At 40.4% G+C, this 21,465-nt stretch overlaps 1 protein-coding gene across 11 annotated transcripts; it reads left to right on the forward strand.

Annotated features, from left to right (window-relative positions):
- On the forward strand, nt 1–21,445 carry HNRNPK (heterogeneous nuclear ribonucleoprotein K). Of its 11 annotated transcripts, none has more exons than XM_048290758.1 (16): nt 1–91; nt 2,964–3,041; nt 3,146–3,225; nt 4,086–4,195; nt 5,556–5,612; nt 7,116–7,159; nt 8,045–8,117; nt 8,614–8,742; nt 9,648–9,776; nt 10,263–10,570; nt 10,902–10,956; nt 14,738–14,788; nt 18,635–18,656; nt 18,734–18,816; nt 19,279–19,448; nt 20,227–21,445. In XM_048290758.1, the coding sequence occupies exons 3-16, from the start codon at nt 3,177–3,179 to the stop codon at nt 20,258–20,260; spliced, it is 1,314 nt and encodes a 437-aa protein (XP_048146715.1). In that variant the 5' UTR covers nt 1–91; nt 2,964–3,041; nt 3,146–3,176; the 3' UTR covers nt 20,261–21,445. The 11 variants fall into 11 exon arrangements, with proteins under 11 accessions (XP_048146715.1, XP_048146720.1, XP_048146717.1 ...); XM_048290763.1 differs by having other exon boundaries at nt 4,098–4,195; XM_048290761.1 differs by lacking the exon at nt 1–91 and adding an exon at nt 261–360 and having other exon boundaries at nt 20,288–21,445.
- Nucleotides 21,446–21,465: the final 20 nt, after the last annotated feature.

The raw sequence follows: 21,465 nt of genomic DNA on the forward strand, positions 1-21,465 counted from the left end.
ATTTTCTCGCCTCCCGGCCGCAGCCGCTCCCGCTTTCCTGGGGCGCCTCTCGGCTGCCCGCGCCGCTCGCAGCGCGGCTCTCGCCGCCCAGGTAGGAAAGGCCGGCCGGCCGCGGCGCGGGTCTTACGACGCCACCCTTTCTGCGGGCCCATCTCGTCCCTTCCCTCACGGAGGGCGGTGCGGATTGTGGCGCCGCCCCCTGTGCTGACGGGCAGCGGCCTCACCCAACGAAGCGGCGGCGGCGCCGGGCGGGGGGCGGTGGTGGGACCAATCGCGGGTGGCGCTGGTGGATGTGCGCGGCGGAGGCCGGGGCTGCTCCCCTTTCTCTCCCGTGCGCGGCGGGCCCGGCGGCGGGCTCAGGTACGCGCAGCCCGCGGCGCCGCGAGGCCGGGGTCGGCGGGGCGGGGATGGGGATGGGGGCGGGAGAAGGGCACAGGACGGTCCAGGCCTCGCCTGGGCCGGCAGAGCCGCCGCCGTACCCCGCTCGGCGACGCTGAGTGACACAGCGGTGCGAAAGGGCCTGTGTCTCCTGTCGTGGGGCCTTAACCGCCAAGGGCTGCCGTGGCCCCAAGGCTTCCGTGGGGTCCCGAGGCGTTGGCGGTGGAACGGGGAGAGCGCTGTGTGGAGGACACCGATGTGTCGCCGCTTCGGCTGTTGAGGGCCCTCACACGGCCACTGTCCCCGTTGTCCCGCAGGAACAGCGCGGGTTCCGCAGCGCCAGCGGGTGCGCTCCAAGGGCGGGGACGCGGCGGCCGCCGCCGCCTTCCCGCGCCCGCCCGTGGTAACTGTGCCCGGGGCGAGCTGCTCTTGAGGATTATGGCGGGCGCAGGGAGGACGCTCCGGGCCGCGGCCTGCGCGGAAGCAGCTGCAGAGCCCCATGGGGGGGCGGACGCTCCGCATCCCGGCCGCGCCGCTTTCGGGGTCGGGCGGAGTGCCCGTGGTGCTGGGGCTGCCCTGCTCCGCCCGCTGCGACGGGCTTCGAGCCGCCGGGCACCTCCTTTTGTCCGCCCGGGCAGAGCCGGGTAACACTCCCTGCGGCCGCGTGGTGGTGGCGGCGGCCCTTCCGCTCCCGGCTCCCCCTCGCAGCGGGCGGGCGGGCGCCATTTCGGAGGGCGCCATTTCTGTCGCTGCGTGGGGTTTCCGCTGCGCCGCCGCTCTCGCCCCTGTCCCCGCCGCGCTGGGCGGGCGGCTGGAGACGCGGGGAGGGAGGGGGAGGGAGAGGCAGGCGACAAGTGTCGCTGCGCCCTGGAGGCGCTCCGGCGTTCCTCAGCTCTTAGGTCTGGTCGGGGGTCCCGCCTCTCGCGTCCCGTTTAGCCCTTCGGTGTTCATAAGAAACCTGACTTTATTAGCGAGAGGAAAGCTAATGTATTTACAAACAATTTGATGGGTGAAGGTATGGGTGTTAACGTCTTTGAAATGGGCCTTAATGTCTCTAGTGACTTTGGGCAGTAGGTTTATGGCAGAGCCAACACAGCTTGGCTCCTGAAACAGACAAGGGTCTGGAGAAGACAGAACTTTGGGGTAGAATAGGAGGTTCAAGGGGAGAATATGTGGAAGGCGTTTCGGGAAGGCTGTACCTCAGTCAGTGGGGAAAGGAAAAGAGCAACATGCGGCCGGGAGTTTAGGATAGAAAGAGGCTGCGCCCTCCGAAACCGAGAGAGAGCGAACCCCTTTGGCGTGTGCCCCAGTGGACTCTCCCTTTATTCGAATAAAGTTGAAGGACTCTTCTGTCTCCTTTTTGGACATAAACCCCTGGCATTTGTGGATTTTCCTGACATTAGTAATGTGAATGTCCTCGATTTACCTAGCTGAGCGAGGTTACTGAGAACACATGACGTATGGGGAGGTTTGACTAGGGGAGACTAAGCCGTGAATTGTAACTGGTAACAGTTCGCTCCCCGCTGCCCTAAAGTTCTTGGGATAGTTGGAAATAGATTACCCGGGGTCTGAAAAGGCTATTACAGTGTGTCTGTTTTTTCCTTACTGACCATCTGCATTATATTGCAATTTTGGCAATGTCTGCCTGAGATCCCGCTGTTACTGAACTTGTGCATGCCTGCTAGCCCACTTCAAGTGCCTGGAAATACCAGCCTGTGCTTGGAAGGCAGTGCCTGCTCTTAGCCGGTACAAACAGGACAACAATTACATAGCTGAGAGTGCGTTTAATAAGTTGGAATCCCCTTCTGCCCCATCCCCCTCCCCCGGTTGTGGATACCCATGAGTGCCTTCTATTTGTTGAGGCAATGGAAATTAATGCAGTGCAAGGGGAAATACGTGATTGTTTGGTCGTGTTTGTAAATCACATTTTTAATGATAGTAAGTTGTAAAATTGTTTCTTTTGTCGGCACTTCCCGCTAATGTGACTTAGTAGCAAAAAGCAGGTTGCAATCTGTTTCAGAAAATGGTACTGAAGTTCAGCTGCTTTTGGAGGTATTGGGTGTGTGTGCATGCAGTGGATTATATGTAATCACAGAGGGTGGTATTTTTAAGAAGAGGTTATTTTAGAGTAGCTGGAAGTTGTAATTTTTATTTTATTCATCAATTGTAGTTGGGAGGAAGGCATGCTCAGATGCCTGCTAGTACCTTGATAGAGAATTTATAGAACAAATGCTGACAAGTACCCTAGCAGGACTTTTTATTAAGTTTGTGTTGACCTAGACAGCAGGACTAGATTCTGGTGTAGTGTCCTTTAAAAAGTGAAACCAAGGCACATACCATATAATGTTGAGATTATGTAGTTACTTAATACTAATGTGTCCCCAAAAACTGTAACTCAGACATTAAGAGTGTTATGTAAGTGAACAGATTTGACCTTTATCTTCTCTTGGCTTGGCTATGCTTTTTCCTTTTATAAAGAAAAAATTCACAGCAATAGGTTAGGTCAAACCTTTGGTTTCTGGCTGTAGTGAGAATCAGAACTGTTATATGGGGAGACTCACATCTGATATATGTTGTTTTTATAGGCTCTTGAAGCAATAGGCTGTTGGATTTTGATCCCGCCCAGAATACTTGAGTTTTTGTCTCAAGGATATATAATAGTGGTAAGTTCTAGCAGCAGGCATTTATTTTTGTTATTTCTTTCACTTTAGCATGATTTACAGTTTGTCTTTTGACAGAAAAATGTACTGTCTTTATTTTTCAACAGGTTTTGCTTGTCCACATAAGAAAAAAAGGCAATGGAGACTGAACAACAGGAGGAGACCTTTACCAACACAGAGACAAATGGTAAATTTTTTAAAGGACTATTCCTTTTTTAGAAAGAGCCTCTTAAAAATTTCAGTATTTCAAAGAATTTTGTGATTATTTAACTTTACCATATGTTTGCATCAGCAATAATTTTGTGTTCTGCATTAAATATCAGTTTTAATTAGTGTGTCATTACACATGCTTTTGATGTATAAGCACATAGTCTTTCTGTTAGCATCTTTTAGACATGAGAACTGAAAGTTGTGACTAAATACTGAAAAATATTTCATAACTGTATGGAGAATGTGAATGTGTATGAATGTTGTAGGGCATATATGTTAATTTCATTTTGTTCATTGTAGCTGTTACATGCAGGAGTACGACTATGTGAAATATTGCTAAAGAGCTTCATGCAAAATTTCTTGGGAATAATTACCAGGGAAGTTAGGGCATTACTGTTGTTGATTCGTGCCAATTTTTCCTAAACAGCATCTGAAGTGCTACTTTACTATTATTCCACCAATATTTCAGTGTTGGACAAACTGCATTTGAGCTTTATGCTTGAAAGGTTTTCCCCAATTGTAAATTATAAATAAATACCAAGTGGGTGATGCTGCACTCCTTTAGACAGTGTCATGAATTTCTTACTGTCTGGGTGCAACATTCTCATTTAAGCCACAGTTCATAGATTTTTAAATGCATTTTCAGTTGTTAGTCTGTAAGAAAGCTGTTGAAGTGAAGACTTGTTTCTGTGCAGTAGGTGCTCAGAAATGACTTCTGTAATTAGTTTTGTGCTAATAGGAAAGAATGTATTAATAGTACAGAGCATAAATTTGGCACATGTTCCATTTTATTTTGACTTAGAAAGTTAAATAAATGTTTATGTTTCCCCCCTATGGACCTCTCTACAGGCAAACGTCCTGCAGAAGATATGGAGGAAGAGCAGGCCTTCAAAAGATCTCGGAATACTGATGAGATGGTTGAATTGCGCATCTTGCTTCAGAGCAAAGTACGCTTTTTCGTTTTTACTGGGTTTGTGTGTAGCATTGTTCAAGATGGTGGTGACAAAGTGTATGTTGGGATATAAGTGTGGAGAGACTGTACTTTTTTTTAAATGAGATAACTTACTAGAATAATTTCCAGTATGTAAGAATGGTAGTTGCAGGTATATTGGAATGGAATTGTCCCAGGGGTTCTCTTAAAAGGGTAGAACCCTATGGATCAATACAGGGTTTTTTTAGAAGATATACTTGCTGAGAAGTAGAGCAATAAAGATTCTAAGATATTTTTACATCTGAGTGGAAGGTAGCTATTTTGAGGGGAATGGCTGTATATGAGTCTTTGGAAAAGAATTAGTTTATAGAGGGTTATAAAGTAGTGATCTTAAATATGTGAGAGGAGAACTTAGGATTTTAGTAACTCTCCTAAATAGATCTACTAAACTTGTTCAACTGTATTAACAGGGGGAAGTGTGGGAGTAATGCGTCAGGGATTGCAGTGATTTTGTTGACAAGTGTAAATAGTTAAAGTTGCTATATATGAATTTCCTCTGGTGTTTCCAGTTGCTACAGATTATTTATACTTTCTGAAGTATCTGTCTTTTGTGTTGGTGTGAAAGAATGTTGCCTTAACTCTGTGTGGTATTTCTGACCAATCGTCAAGTTACATGGAGTACCATGAAATGTTTTGCATGCTGCTAGCATAATGTATGATGTGTGTTATAAAAACAATACTTTCCATGCAATCCTTGAAAGAACCTGGTAAAAATGTAGTTTTGCAATTACTGGTTTTTACTATTTGTCACTTTATTCCTGTTGATGTGGGTGGCTTGAAGTAAGTTGGTGGCTGTTAACATTCATTTCAACTTTTATCAGTTTATATTGCTCTGCAAAATTAGTTACTTTACAGAGGTGCAAAACAATATTAGCACTTGAAATTATCAAATGTTTGGAGTACAAAAGTGGAATCTGTAAACATACTCCATAAGGGGGGAAAAAAGCTGATCTGAGAAATTCAGGAAATAATCGCCCTACATTATATTAATTTAGTGTGGGGTTTTTTTAATAGATCTAGTCTATGAGGAGTTCAATATGGGCAGAATTGCCTAGAAACTTCTGTTTGGAATTGAAATATTAGTGGCAATGCTGAGTTACCTTTCTCCTGTGTTCAGTGGTAGTAAGAGCTTTTAGTAATTTTTTTTTAATGTGGACAAACTTTTAGTTGGTTTCAATTTGATTTGAACCTTTCCAAAGAAGTGCCTGCCCCCACCTCTTGGGCCAGCAAAAATAGATCTACTGCTGTTAGTCTTGAGTTCAAAAACTTAGTCTGTGCGGTCTTGTCATAACATAACTTCTAAAACTATTTTCCAGAATGCTGGAGCAGTGATTGGAAAAGGTGGCAAAAACATTAAAGCACTTCGTACAGACGTGAGTATATATGAGTTTGAACTAATTTAACACCACTTCTTTCAGAGCACTACATCGAAAACTTGATTGCGTGCATTTCTAGAAATGGGAGCGATTCAACTCTATAGACATCCAAGTTACAAGCCATTTGTATTGACTGTCAGAGTAGATAACTTAGTTCTTCAATTTCTATATTAAAACCCAGCTTGATGCATGGGGAGGAGAGGTTTATATTACATCCCTTCACTTTTTGTAGGATTCTGCCAAATTACACACTTCAAGCGAGTTACCATGCTAATTAAAAATATTGACAAAGCTTAAACCCCTTAATAGTACCATTCCCCATAGGTGTGAATCAATTATAGTACTGCTGAAACCCTTGCAGGTGGCTGGCTTAACCCAGTAATTAGAGGAATTCTTTAACTTTCTTTAAAAAAGAAAAACTAAATCATCCATCTGTTCCCTAACAGCTTGCACATGAAGCACAGAAGCATTAATGTTAAGGTTTCTTGCTTTAAATGTAGGTATGAAACACTGAAAGAACATTCCATTCTGTTGGAAGCATTTTTAAGTGGTCATGACTTAATGCCCATTCACATTTTACAGGGGGTCGACTCTGGTGATTAGACACATGCTTAGCGTTAACATTGTGTTTTTATAAAACCTGGCAACGCTTCTTAAATTCCATTTGTTTACACTCCTGTACTTAACATCAGCTACAATTTCAGCGTTTTTTCCGATCAAGACTCTGTTCAGCACAAGATTTGACAATATATCATTACAAATCAGTTCCAGCTAAATAAATAGTTCATAAACTACCGCAGCTATAGTTGAGATTTTAGTTGAAATGGTCAGGAACCATACATATGCTCACTAACTTTGGCAGCTAGTTGTTCCTTTTTTTTTTTTTAGGGTTTTTTTTACCAAGTTTTTTTTTGGTTGGTTTTCTTTTTCATTTGGTTTTTTGAGTAAATCGGTACGTCACCTAAATCCAGATAATTTAGATTGGTCTGGAACACGAACTTTCCCAATTTGCCCACGGTTCTAGTACTATCAGTCTCGACAGGTTTTGTGTCTACCCTCATGAGCCAGCCTGCTACTGAAGCATCATTTGTTAAAAGTAAAAAGTAGTCAGATCAAGTGACTCATTTTTAAAGTCCATACTGTTAGGCCACAGTCGGTGTAGCAATCCGTTATTGTGTTAGTCTTCAGAACAACTTAAGCTTGTTTCATTAATTGAGAGTAATGAGTATAGTTTGTATTAAATTAAAATTTATTGCTTTTCCCCCTTTTCCCTCTCCTTGTTTTTTTGGCCATATATCTCCGTTGCCCATGTACTGGATCGACTTGCCCCTGCGTTGCCCACCATGACGTTGGCCCATCCGCCCCTGAACGCCCATGTGAAAACCCTGGTTGGCTATGCCCAAAAATGTGCTCGTTGCCAAACGGGTACCATACTTGACAACTTCCGATTGAATACCCATGCCCAATGCCAACATCCACGAACGCCAATGACCAATGCAGTACAATGCCAGTGTTTCAGTCCCAGACAGCAGTGGCCCCGAGCGGTATGTCCCAACAGTTTATGCCTCACTGCCTGAATAGAAAGAGAGAAATGTATTTTATTACCTGCCTTTGATATAATTAAATAGTATCCCCTTATAGACGGTGTATTGTTTTTTTTCAAGTTTTCTGTCTTATTTTCCCCATTAAGTCCTTTTGTCACTGAACTTTTACGTGAGTTGCCCACCCAAACAATCCACTAATTTTATTTCAATGGAAGGAGCACAGCTTCAAGTGTTGCATATTTGCTGCATTGTAAATCAAATTGGTTCAAAATAGTCTCTCGCTCTGTCTTTGTGGCCCACCTTGCTCCCCTCAACATTGCCTGTTCATAATTATTTCTGATGAAATGCTAATTCCGGTTCGCTTTCCTTCACTTCTCATTTGTTTTGTCTTTTTTTGTCTTGCATTTGTATTTGTTTTATTGGAGAGCCCATTAGTAATCTGAGTTCATAACCTTATTCCAGATACAACGTTCACCACTTGCATATCCTCACTTTTAATATGAGAAGGTGTGCCAGTTCTACGAATGTAATAGCGAGGGTATCCTAATTAGTGGTGGCGGGGAACATGAATATTCACTTCTACTTTTCAGTTCTGCGTCAGTTTCTTGCCCACTTAATCTGAGCCCTTCCAAAAGCCCATTCTGTCTTTCTCTCTCTGCAAGACCTACCTAATCTTAAATTTCTCATGCATATATACTGGGCATAAACAAAGATGCATGTGTTGTAAATTGAGCAAACAGGTTTACTTTAAGTGGGGAATATTAAGTGTAAACTCTTCTTCATAGTAAATCTTGTTAACATTTTGTGTGTGATGGTAGAAAAAATTTACTTCCGCTTTTTCTTTTCTACCTTCTCCATATTGTCTGGCGTCGTGGCTTCCAACAGCATCTTGAGTATAAGTGCAGATATAGAGACAATTGGAGAAATCTTGAAGAAGATTATCCCTACTTTAGAAGAGGTATTTATCTTTAAATTTTTTTCTGCTTAGAATGAAAATACTAGCTTTTGAATGAGGTGGTTCTAGAATATTTACTACTTTTTAAATACAGGAAATTGGAAAAGTAAAAAATGCCAAAAACCTTTCAAAGAAGGGTTATGGCTGTCACACTACATGTTGGCATTTTTTGGGTAGAGGGAAGAGTCTTGTCATTGTTTATTAAATTAACATTTTGAACAGCATTCCTCCTTTCCAGATAGTAAGTGTTGCACTGTTTGATACCTTCTTAAATCTTTGTAGCAAATGGTGCAGTGTAATTTATTAAAGTAATATGAAAAATAGGGAAAACTATACTTCACCTTGAGGTGAGGTGTTTAAATTGTTGTGATTGTATCAGAAGAAATACAGGATTACAATTCAGCAATAAATTAAATCATACCATTGTGTTTGAAGAAAAATCTTAGAACTGCAAATATTTTGAATTTTTGTGATTAATCTTTATTTTTTTCCCCTATATGCATCTTATTTGCAGTATCAACACTACAAAGGCAGTGACTTCGACTGCGAACTTCGGCTTCTTATTCACCAGAGTTTGGCAGGAGGAATTATTGGTGTCAAGGGTGCCAAAATTAAAGAACTCAGAGAGGTACTTGCTTTCTGTTATTCTGAGATTTGATTTTGTTCAGTAGACAATGTTTTCTGTTCACAAGGGGCATATATAAGAATCTCCTGTGCAGTAGTTCCTTCTGAACATTCTGCATACATGCTTTTGAAGTCCTGAGATGGCACTGGGAGTTGCAACTTTCTTGCAGACCCTCACAAGTAATATTGGTGGCAGAGCCAGGACTTGGTTAAACATTTTTTGTGGTAGAGTTTTTAATAAACTGCTGCGTAGTATAGAATTATTTGTGTAGTTGGACATGCAGAACAGTCTCGAATGAAAGCATCTCCACAGGAGATGTACTGTAAAAGGACTTGATGTTTAGTTTTGTATTTTTTAATTCTAACTCCCGGAAGACCATTGGTTTTTTTAAGTGAAAGATTAAGATTTTAAAAACTTAATGGTCCCTATGAGCTGAGAACACGTGGGTGAGTTTCTTGGTGTTGTGTTGAAGGCAATTTGAGGTCGGTTCAGGTATAAGACAATACCTGTTTGCATGGATTAAGAAAGGCAAGATAACTAGACATAATCCTAGCAACATTGGTCTCTTACCATCCAGAGCTATTAATATGAAAGGCTAATACAGCCTGTAAGCTCACAATGGTTACGTGGTCCTTTTTCTATTACTTAATTAAGTGATGTGTTGTGGATGAGTCATAATTGAAATAGGAGAAAATTGAACTTCTTTTCATCTTCATGCAAAACTTATGTCAACAAGATATTTAAAAAATGTCATCTTCAAATTTCATGTAATAACTCAGGAGCAAGCATGCAGGTTTAAGTGGGTGGGAACTTAATTGTCTTTTGAATTTTTTTAAAATGCTTTAATGGTTTTATAAAGTTGTTTAAAATATATTTGATAATCTTGAACTTTTTTTTTTCTTTTGCAGAACACTCAGACCACCATTAAGCTCTTTCAAGAGTGTTGTCCTCATTCAACTGATAGAGTGGTGCTTATTGGTGGAAAACCTGATAGGGTTGTTGAGTGCATCAAGATTATCTTGGATCTTATCTCTGAGGTAATGTTTATTAAATTTATTTTATTCATTCATTGGCATTCATAAATGTTTTAGACATTAGTTGGATGAAAAATGGTGTCTTACAGTTTCTAGTTTAAATCAGTGCCTCTTACTTTCCTGACAGTAAAGTGATGGACAGTTAAAAACCTTGGGAACTATTTCTGTTAGAATTGGGGTACACCTTATGAGGGAGGAAGGCAATTTCTGGTACTAGTGGGCCATTATTTATGCTTTGCGTGTCATCAGAATGGAAAAATTCTGATTTTTGCAGAATTCTCAAAGTAAGGAAAGCAAAATTTATCTGCCACATATAAGTAGTTTTGCTGTCGTAGTTAAGTTCACAGGAAACACATCAACATCTCCTTTCTTGGCAGCATTGTGAAATCAAGAACATGTTCCAAATACATAAATGTGTTAGTTTAATTAAATATACCAGTTGTAATAGAACTAATTGACTTGGGGAATTGTTTTGTTTGTTTGTATTAGTCTCCAATTAAAGGACGGGCCCAGCCTTACGATCCCAATTTCTATGATGAAACATACGACTATGGTGGCTTCACAATGATGTTTGATGATAGAAGGGGACGGCCAGTGGGCTTTCCGATGCGTGGAAGAGGGGGTTTTGATCGAATGCCTCCTGGTCGTGGTGGACGACCTATGCCTCCTTCAAGAAGAGATTATGATGATATGAGCCCTCGCAGAGGACCTCCACCACCTCCACCAGGTCGTGGTGGTAGGGGTGGCAGCAGAGCTCGTAATCTTCCTCTTCCTCCTCCACCACCTCCTCGTGGCGGGTGAGTTGTTGCATAAATGCATTACACAAAAATTCATGTATATCTGAGTCATATTCATACTTTCAATGATTTTTCCACGTTTCCTTGTTGGTAGTGATTATGCAGGATTGAGCCTGTATTGGACAAGGGTAGTTTTGAAATTAACTGAAATTTAATTACCTGGTGTGCTGTAATAAGTTGCCAGGACTATAGTAGTTCTGGAACTTCTGATATTGAGCACTGGGGTTGAGTAGTTTGATATTATGTTACATGTGAATCATGAATGTGAAAATTTAGAATAAACAAGCTAGCACATCACACAGTTAACATGCTGCTGCCTTTTTTGTTTCAGAGATCTGATGTCCTATGACCGAAGGGGCAGACCAGGAGACCGTTACGATGGCATGGTATGAGTTTAAAATTTGCCCTGTTGTGTTCCCTAAGTGCAGTTAGCATGCTGACCCTCCTGCTGCTGAACACATGCACATTCATGTGGGACATACATGGTTCTGATAGTAAAACCAAAATATTTTGTCCATTCAAGTGGTCCTCCTGTGGATGAATATTTGAGGTGTAAATGGTACTCTGTTTTCTTTCTTTCCTCCCTGTGATCAAAAACAATTGAGAGAATTTGACTGTGCTTAGCCCTGTAGGTTTTCTTGCACTGGCAATCTTCCAGATTTTTTAAATTGGGATGACAGAAATAGCAATTGGTAGATTTTTCAGATAGAGAAAGCATGTCAGAACAAAATTCTCTGATGAGTTACACAAGCATTCTTAACACTAAACGTTGGAAAACATGAGCATAGATACAGTAATACAGATTATGGAACAGTATCTGAGAAGAGCTCTAGTTGATGGAAGGTGATGGCTCTTCTCAATCAATTCTTGTATATTTTCTGGTTTCTCTGAAGAAAATCTACTGTAATTCTGAATGTTTTGGAAGTAGAACCACTGCTAAGTTGGATCCTAAATCACTTCTTTCTGGGAGGGAGATAGGAATCTCATAGTGTGTGTAAGCTTAAAACAAAGGATACGGATAGCCTTTTATGTTGCTTTCTAAGCTGTTGTGCCTCAGCAGCCATCTGTTGTTCTGAGAAAAGATTCCTCTTTCCTCAGAATAAAATCCAGGAGTTTGTCCTGGTTTCAGCTGAGGTAGTTACTTTATTCTCAGTAGCTGGTCCAGTGCTGTGTTTTGAATTCAGTATGACAGTAACATTGATAACATGCTGATGTTTTTGTTCCTATGTAGTATTTATCCTTAGTCAAGGACTTAGTGTCTCATGCTCTGACAGTGAGTAGGTACACAAAAGAAGCTGGGAGGGATCATACTGAGTACAGATGACCTGAAGTGGCCAAAGAGATACTCCACACCATAGAACATCATACCCAGTATATAAACTAGGGCAGTTACCCAGAAGGATGGTCCATAGGGGTTTGAGGATGGGGTCTGGCAGTGGTCAGCAAGTGGTGAGCAGTTGTATCATGTGCCTTGGTTTTATTTTTTTTTTTTTTTTCTTGTTTCGGGGAGTGGTGGTGGTGGTGGTTTCATTTTTTGTTGGGTTGGTTTGTTTCATTTTTTAACTTTTTCTCAGTTATTAAACTGTTCTTATTTCAAGCTGTAAGTTTTACTTTTGATTGTTGTCCCAGTTCCACTGGGATTTGGGTGGGGGGGTGTAAGCAAGCAGCTGTGTAGTGCTTAGGTGCCAGCTGGTCTTAAACCACAACAGAGGTGGATCTCGATAGTAGCAATCTTCTTGTCTCCTCTGGCTTTGTTTGGCACCTTCTGTAAGATGGCAGGTGACACTTTTTCTTTGTCTTCTAAATGAATGTAAAAAAGAGAAATGAAAAAGAGCAATTAAATGGGCTACGTAAATGGGCTTCACGTGTCCTCCTTGGAAGTAAGAGTTACTGGAACTACAAACTGCAAGAATGTCATGTGCTTATTAGAAATAATAAAAGGAAAGATTTGCAGTTACAAGTATTTACAGTTACAAAAAAAGTGTTTCCCATGCTACTCTACATGCTAAGAAACTGGAAGAATGGAGAAGTACACCTCCAAAATTCCTTATCTATTTACATGTTTTCAGAGCTTAGGTTTTGTGTTTTTCTCTTTGTGGCTAATAAAGCCTGTGCTGGAGTACATAAACTGAGCACCCTGCCCTTCTTTGGGTATTTGGTTGAGTACAGTCTTACTTATCGTGACTCTTGGGCAGTAGTGTGTTCTGGTTTTGTTCTATTTTTACTCCGCTCCAGCTAGAATAGAAAATGCATTTTGACTTAGGTTAAGCCTGTCAGGTTGACCTTCACTTTGTTGACATGAGTTTCTACAAGCAAGTGGAGTAATTTCTGCTAGTTTGGTTTCTTTTATGGAAAAAAAAGCCGTTTTATTTCCTTTTCATAGTGAAGCTACTCATTACTTTGGTTCCTTTGTGACCAAGTATTATAGCCTGGTTAGAGTGAGGACTACTTCCCAGCAAAGTATTTAATGTCTAGTTTTAGTTCATCATGATCCTAGTATCCTAAATTGTGTAAGCAGAATGGAAGTCATCACAATGAGTGTGGTATCACAGCTTCCTGATCATACCCAAAGGTAAAGTCTTCCTGTGCTACCCTTTGTTTCAAATAGAAACTGTTCTGTAGCTAAAAATTTAAACTAAAGTAAACCAATATTTTATTGTGGCTTATGAACTAATGATGGGAAAAGCTGCTCTTAGGAGAGCAGAAGTGCTCTTTCATATGGATTCTGTTGTACACAGATGTAGTAAAAGGCAACAACAGATGAACATCTGGAAAAATACTGGAAAAATTGAAAGTACAGAAACAATTTTTTTGCCAGTTCTTTCTCGCTAAAGGCAGAAAGATTGAACACTTGAAGATTAGATGCTGAACTGTGTTTTTTCCTGAATTCCAGAGATATGACAGTTTTGACAGCCTTATAAATGCTGATATGAGAAAAACCCATTTTGATTTTGAAAGATAGTTAAATTCCTCTTGGCCATACAGAGTAAATCACTTAAGATGATACTTCTCTGTTAGCCTGGCTTCAAGTTCTAGTATAAATATGTACTGCTGTTAAAATGCTCATTTGACTTATAATCTGTTCTGAAGCTTTTTCTCCAAAGTACAGACTTGTTTATCTGTAAATAGAAGTACATATTTTAGTGTGTAACTACTTTGGATCAAATCCTGTGGACCATAAGGGCTATTGTGATCTGAAAAATCTTGAGATTTCTGTATTTTTTAGCACCCTCATTCTCAGGGGCATGTAAAAAATAGTAAAGAAAGAATGTATGACAACTGTGCTATGTATTCATGCATATACTGGAAGGAAGTAACAAAATTTCACTTTCCTAGGTCACTTTTAAAAACCAGAAAAAACTTACAATAAAAGAATTTGACAACAGTTAGGACTGCATACAGATTTTTTTATTAGATGTAAAAGTTAAGTTCTTTGCCTTATCCAGCCCATCTGTCATCTGGTGTCCGGTCTAGTACGGGGTAGTCACTACCACAAATTAGTCTGCAGCATAAAATAATATGTGTGTTAAGACACCCTGTTTCAGATACTCATTTTGCACAAATAAACATCAATTGCTGAAATTGTAAAATTCTGAATTAAAGAAATGCCATATATCATATGTTTTAAAAACATAATTAAGTTTCTGATATAGTTAGGCAGCAGTAGATTGTTAAGTCTACTTACTGGCTAGATGAGGTATATGGATAGTGGAACATGAAAAGCAGCGTCCTTCCTGCTTAACCTGCTGTTGTCATAATCACGTGCAGTTACTTCTTTCAATCTTACTAAACCTTTTTTTTTAACAGATGGCAGAAATAAAAGATTGATAAAGTATTTTTACATGTAAAAATGTAAAAAGGTTTTCTAAAAGGAAAAAAAAAAAGCTTGTTTAAGTTTTGCCTTGCCATTAGTTTTCTGAGCTTCTTGGAGGAAAAATCTGCTAATACCACAAAAAGAAGAGGAAAACACGAGTTGCCCATCTAGAGTTGCCCCGAAGTAAAATTAAAAGGCAGTGAGTCTTTAAAGTGGTCTAAATCACATAATTAAGATTTTGTTCCTAGTACAAAGGTTTCTTTGTACCACTGTGTATTGTATTTGGTTGCCAAGTTCCCTACGAGTCTGTATAACATGGACTTCCTTTCTTCTTCTTACGTTGCATCTGGAAGATGATGCAGTGTCATGTGGATGCCTGTGATGACATGCAGCCACCAGAGCTGGTGAGTGTTTTCAGCCTGTTTTTTGAAAACTGCTTTATTGAATGAGTTAAGTGATAAAGTGAACTTTTTAAGAGATCTCGAGTGTAGTCCATGGTAACTTGCACCTCTGAAGCCATCCTTCTGACTCCGAATTTAGTGGCAGACTTAGTAGTGTGTCCTTGGAAGGCAGGTGATGTTAATAGAGATGTGGAATTGTGCAGCATCATGGTAAAAATACAGGAGTTTTTCTGTACCTCTTTTTGCCTCTTTTATACACTATTTTCATTTTGATAAATGGTAGCTTTCTCCATAACTGATGCACTGTAGATGCATGCATTTACAATTTATGTTTTGTGTTACTTTCATAATGTCATGGGATTTTATTTCAAACAGCAAATATTTAAAGTAGCTTCTCACTTTTATTTGTGAATAAACTATATTTACCTATCAATCTGTTTGAAAATGTATCATTTGATCAGATAGGTTTTGGGAAGTTACCACAGAATCATAGAGTTGTTTTGGTTGGAAGTAACCTTAAAGATCATCTAGCTCCAGCCTGCCATAGGTAGAGAACCTTGAACTAGACCAGGATGCTCAGGGTTCCATTGAACCTGGCTTTGAACACTTAGTGTAATTGGCCACCTACAGCTTTTCTGGGCAACCTGTGCTAGTGTCTCACCACCCTCACAAGTAAAGAATTTCTTTCGAATACATAAACTAAACCAACCCTCTTTCAGTTTAAAGCCATTGTCCCTTGTCCTTACTCTACATGCCTGTGTGAAAACTCCTTTCCAGCCTTCCTGTATGCTGCCTTCTGGTGCTGGAAGGTCACAATAAGGTCACTCTGAAGCCTTCTCTTCTCCAGGCTGAGCAATCCCAGCTCTCAGGCTTTCTTACAAGAGAGGTGCTACATGCCTCTAATAATCTTTGTGGTCCTCCCCTGGACTTGATCCAGTAGGTCCATGCCCTTAATGTTGGGGGCCCCAGGGCTGGATGCAGTACTCAACGTTGGGGTCTCAAAGGAGTAGACCAGTGGGGCAGAATCACCCTCTGTGACCTTTTGATGCAGCACAGGACATGATGGCGACGCTGGGCTGCAAGTGCACATTGCTGAGTCGTGTCCAGCCTCTCATCCACCAGCCCCCCCAAGTCCTTCTTGGCAGGGCTGCTCTCCATATGTCCATCCCGGAGCCTCTGCTGATACTGGGGGGTTGCATCAGCTCAGGTGCAGCACCTTGGTCTTGTTAAACTGAATGAGATTCCCATGGGGTCACTTCTTGAGCTTGTCCACGTTCCTCTGAATGGGATCCAGTCCTTCAGGTCTGCCAACAGTATGACTTCAGCTTGCAAACTTGCTGCAGGTGCACTTAATCTGTTTGTGTAATTGATGAAGAGGTTGAATAGCATTGATCCCAGTGAAGGCCCACCCCTGAAGACACCACTTAATGTCCATTGAAACTCTGAGCCGTTGACACTGCCCTCTGGATGCACTACCCCTGTTCAATAAACAGTCTACCCAAGGAAACTATCCCTCTCCAATTTGGAGGGAAGGATGTGGGGACTGTGTCAAAGCCTTTACAGAAGTCCAGGTACATGGTATCTGTAGCCCTTCTCTTGTTCACCAATGTAGTCACTCCATTGTAGAAATCATAGAGTACATCAGGTGTTGGCAATGTCTTCAAGATGGCAGAATGCTGCCAAATTAATACTTTTGATTAATTAAAGTGAAATGTCAGTTCTTAGCTTATATACACAGCAACTGCAACCAAATTTTGTTGTTTTGTAGTCTGGGGAGGCAGATGTGATCAAGGAAAGGTTTTTTTCTTTAAAATAAATTAGTCTAAAAAGGAATCCTATGGCAAATACCAACAGTAATATGTCTGTGTATGCAGTAAACTATGTGATAAGCTTCTGAATTAAGCAGAGTCCTTCATTGTCTTGTATTTTGGACTCCACTGTGAGCTCTATTATGTTGTCTTACAGTATGTATTGCTTAGTAACATGGTTAGACTGTATGGGTTGCTTAGAGACAGAGGATAAGCTCAACACTTTGTTCTGAATAGCTCCCATTTTGATGTAAAAGGAAAGATGGTAAGGAATATCTTTGGGAAAGTTGTTACATTGTAACTTCTGTGGGCAGGTAATTGTGAGTGGTTGAAGTTGACTGGCTGCTAGGGGCTCACCCAGCTGGTCTCACACCCCTTTCTTAGTAGGTTGAGGGGAGAAAGTAACTAAAGTCCGTGGCTCATGATAAAGACAGGCAGATCACTTATTAATTACCATCATAGGCAAAACAGAGTTGGCTTGGGGTAGGTTTACTGCCACTTTGAGTAGCGTGGTAAGAAACATAAAAGCACCTTTACCCCACCTTTCACTTCTTCACAGACTCAACTTTCACTCCTTCGTTCCCTACTCTTCTTCCTCTGCCATGAATGGTGCAGGGGTGATAGGGAATGGCAGGTTCCAAGTCAGTTCATCACACTTGTCACTGCTCCTTCCTGCCTGGACTGTTCCCCTGCTTGCTCCAGTGTAGGGTCCCTTCTATGGGATGATACAGCTGTTAGTAAACTGCTCAAATGATTTCTTTCCAGTGGACTGCAGTTCTTAAGACTGTTCCAGTGTGAGTCACCTTCATAGGGTAAAGTCCTTCAGAAACAGACTGATTTGGTGTTGGTCCCCTCAGAGGCTGCAGGTGTCTGCCACGCATCTGTGCCTGTTTGGAATCTCCACAAAAGTGCAGCTTCCTTCAGGGTGTATCTACCTGCTCTCAGCATAGCATCCCTCAGTGGGTTAAGTGTAGTGATCTGCTCCAGTGTGGTTCTGTCGATGGGCTGCTGGGCTATCTCCATTCCAGTGCCTGGAGCCCTTTTTCCTCCTTTTACACTCTTGCCAGTCAGTACACATTGGTAATTTTTTACACTTTTCTGAAATATTATCACTGAGATGCCACCAGCTTTGCTGACAGTTTCAGCCTTAGGCAGCTTCCAGCCTCCTCTCACAGACCCCAGAAGTCTCTTCAGAAGTTCAATTTGAGAGAACCATGTAATTTATTCTCTGCTTCTGAAGGAAAGTATAAATATAGGGTCTTGCACACTGCAAACACATTAGATAAAACGAGAACTTGATATCAAATGCAAGTTTACAAATCCTAAAAATAAAAGGGCCAGGAGTGCTCGTTGCAGTGATTTGCATTTGGTATATGGTGGTTTAAATATAACAGAAGTAACTCATGTCATGTTTGTTTATTCAAAAATGTAAAGGTTGTAGCATAGTCTGAATCAAGACACAAGTTGTAGAGCTTTGTTGGGTTTTTTTTTCCAAAGGTGTAGATGAAGTAGGGTGATTGACTGGGCATTCTTTTTGTCCCGGAACTGGAGACTCTCTTCAGCTGTATTGGTAATATGGCTCTGCTTTGATCTTGTAATTTTAGTGTTTGTTTAGTACAGAGGTCACAATTAGATCAGCATCAAGAGCTGTCTCTGGGAAGCTGAAATAGTGAGACTGCCTTGGAAAACTGGCATGGCTGAATCCTTTGTCATTTTAGGCATTTAGAGGTTTTGACAGGGCAGGATAAGAATCACAGAATATCTGGATGGGACCTACAAGATTCATCCCATCCAACTTGTGGTCCTGCACAAAATGGCCTCTGGTCCAAATGGACAGAGGTTAATGAGATCTCCTCCCACCCACCCCTTTTGTTTCTGGTCTTCTCTCTGCCTCAGGATGCTCTTGATGGCACAACACTGTTGTATTTATATCAGGTTGAAGTGTTTGATTAAACGGGCTCAAAGTTAACTGTATAATGCTTAAGACAAAAACGTGTTAATGAAGCATGGCTATTCACTTCAATTTTTTTTTCTCTTACAGTTTGAGGGTGGCTCTGGTTATGGTAAGTGTTCATATAGAAACTTTGCATGTAGTTCATTATGTAGTTACTAAAGGGCTTGATGCATACACTTAAATCAGATTATTCTTACGCAGGGGGGCGTGGTTCATACGGAGATCTTGGTGGACCCATCATCACAACACAAGTAACGATTCCCAAAGATGTAAGTAAAGTTGACTTGCTTTCAACTCATGCTTTCTCTTAAGAAAAAAGTCACAGCCATTTCTCAGACTGTTTAAGTAAATCAGAAGTACTTGGAGTGTTTGATAAGTACTTCTAATACAAAACAACTGTTCCTAAGTCACCAACAGTGTATTGTTTGACTGTTTGGTTTCTGTCTTCAGAGACACATTAAACAATTTTATTTGTGGCTAATACTCAGTAATTAGAGATGGTCCTTGTAACTTGGCGTTTTGCACATGAGAGCTGGTTCTCCCAGTTTTATCTCTCCTGTGTTTATACAGTTAATATATTGCAGGGGATATTTTTAGGCTATAAAGAAATAAGCTCCCATTGCAACACTTAAAACTGAATTTGTGGAAACTACTCAAATGTTGCTGTAATTGTCTAACTTTTTAGAAAGACAGGTGTATCAGGAAATGAATGTTTTTGTTTTCTTCCCTAGTTGGCAGGATCTATTATTGGAAAGGGAGGCCAGAGAATCAAACAAATACGTCATGAATCAGGAGCTTCGATCAAAATTGATGAACCACTAGAAGGCTCAGAAGATCGGATAATAACTATTACAGGAACACAGGACCAGATACAAAATGCACAGTATTTGCTGCAGAACAGGCAAGTTAAAGTTTAATATTATCCCTACTGTCAATTTTAAATTAACATGTATATTATAAAACTGCTCTCCTCTGTGAATCAGTTTTTTAAGAAGGCAGGTTTTAAGTAACTATTTGAATCTAACTTCTCCAGTGGTAGTTCTGCCTTGATTCTCTTCTGTTCTCCATTCTAATTAAAATGAAGACAGCCTCAAAACTAATCTTGCTGGAAGACATCTTAACCAAGCAGTCCTCTCCTTTGTCTGGTGAAAACTGCTGCAAAAAAACTACTTGTAATAAATTACATAGAGCCTGTAGAAAATATAGAAGATTTCAGTGGATGTTGGCCTAGTTCTGTGTGGAAGACTAGTGATTTTGTTGTTTTTAGATAACTAAATTGACAACAAATCACAGTCTGCCATATGGCACAGACCATGCCTCTACAGGACAAGTTGAAATCGATTTGGGGCTGTTACGCAGCATTTCACACCTTGCTGACAGTACTTTGCCTTTTCTGCCAAGTATTAACAGCTACAGATAGCATTTACTGTATTAACATTCTGGCTGCTAATAGCAGATTTTAATGTCTTAACTGGAATGTTTGGCTTTAGATTACTAACATTTAACTATGCCTGAAATATACTAATATAATTACTACCCATTGATAATTTAAAATTATTTACTTTTAAATGTGTTAGGAATTTGTAATTTTAATATGCTCTATGAATGTCATTATGAATGTTGATGCAAGATGTATGGTCCATCATTCTAATACATGCTTTTTTCTTTTTCTTTTATAGTGTGAAGCAGTATGCAGATGTTGAAGGATTCTAATGCAAGATTATTTTTTCTTTTTTATAGTGTGAAGCAGTATTCTGGAAAGTTTTTCTAAGACTAGTGAAGAACTGAAGGAGTCCTGCACCCCTTTTTTTTTTTTATCTGCTTCTGTTTAAAAAGCCAACATTCCTCTGCTTCATAGGTGTTCTGCATTTGAGGTGTAGTGGAATCTTTGCTGTACACCAGATGTAATGTTTTAGTTCCTTACAAATACATGGGGGGGAAGGGCGCACGAGACTAACATTGAAATTTTGAAGCGGCAGAGAGAGTGAATTCTATTTTTGTTCATTGTTGGTGGTAAATTGTACTGTTTTTCTGTAATTGTTGTGAACACCCTGCTTTATGTACACTGTATCTTACTTTGAAAGGGGGAGAATATGGTAGGCCACATGTCCCTGACATTTGTTGAGAGCAGTGTGCAGAATGTAATGCTTTTTTGTAAGAAACATTTTAGGATTTTTAAATAAATTTAGTGAACCTATTCTTGGTGGTCATTTTTCTTCAGGTCTACATAAGATCGTAACTAAAATGTATGCACCTAGGTTTTGGTTTTTTTTCCCATATAAATTAAAGTTGCTGTTAAGCTTGCTCTTCAGTTTCCTTGATATATAGGTGGAGTTATGTGGGGGTTTTTGACAAATTAAAAAAATCGTGTGAAAAAAATGACTGCTTTGCTGTTTGGGGAGGAAAAAAAAGGTGAAAATATTCACTCAAATGTTGTGTAAAACTTGACATTTTTGCAAGTGTTTGGCCCTCTTTGCAATACATATATATATTGGTGACAGTATATAAATAAAATATTTTAAAACTTTGTGATGTCACTGAGTAAACAGTGGTAAAGTTCACCTGGTTTTAGACAGCTTGCTTAATGCAGATAACTGTTAGAAATGACAGTTGCTCTACCATTACTGAATAAATTATACCTGTTTCCTGAGCTTTTGTTTGTATGAGGTAGGAATTGCAAATTGGCAGATTGACGATACAACTATGTAACTTGTTTTTCATTGTATGCAACACTTCAACTTGTTTCCCAGATGTATGCTAAATTCCGTAAGAATTATTTGTGAAAAATTAAAAAAAAATATAAAGCCTCTGGATATCTCATGTAATACCTTGGCATTTGTATTTATAGTTAAAAGTTTTAATTTCACTTCCTGAATAAAAACAGATTAAAAAAGTGTACAGGTGTGTGGCACATACAG

The sequence above is a fragment of the Corvus hawaiiensis genome, chromosome Z (genome assembly GCF_020740725.1).
Source record: "Corvus hawaiiensis isolate bCorHaw1 chromosome Z, bCorHaw1.pri.cur, whole genome shotgun sequence".
Taxonomy (NCBI): domain Eukaryota; kingdom Metazoa; phylum Chordata; class Aves; order Passeriformes; family Corvidae; genus Corvus; species Corvus hawaiiensis.

Bases quoted from the DNA above. Each gene is read 5' to 3' on its own strand.
- HNRNPK (XM_048290758.1), top strand. From the start codon at position 3,177: ATGGAGACTGAACAACAGGAGGAGACCTTTACCAACACAGAGACAAAT. The intron at 5,613-7,115 runs GTGAGTATATAT...TGACCAATGCAG, and splicing joins TTAAAGCACTTCGTACAGAC to TACAATGCCAGTGTTTCAGT. The intron at 8,743-9,647 runs GTACTTGCTTTC...TTTCTTTTGCAG, and splicing joins AAATTAAAGAACTCAGAGAG to AACACTCAGACCACCATTAA.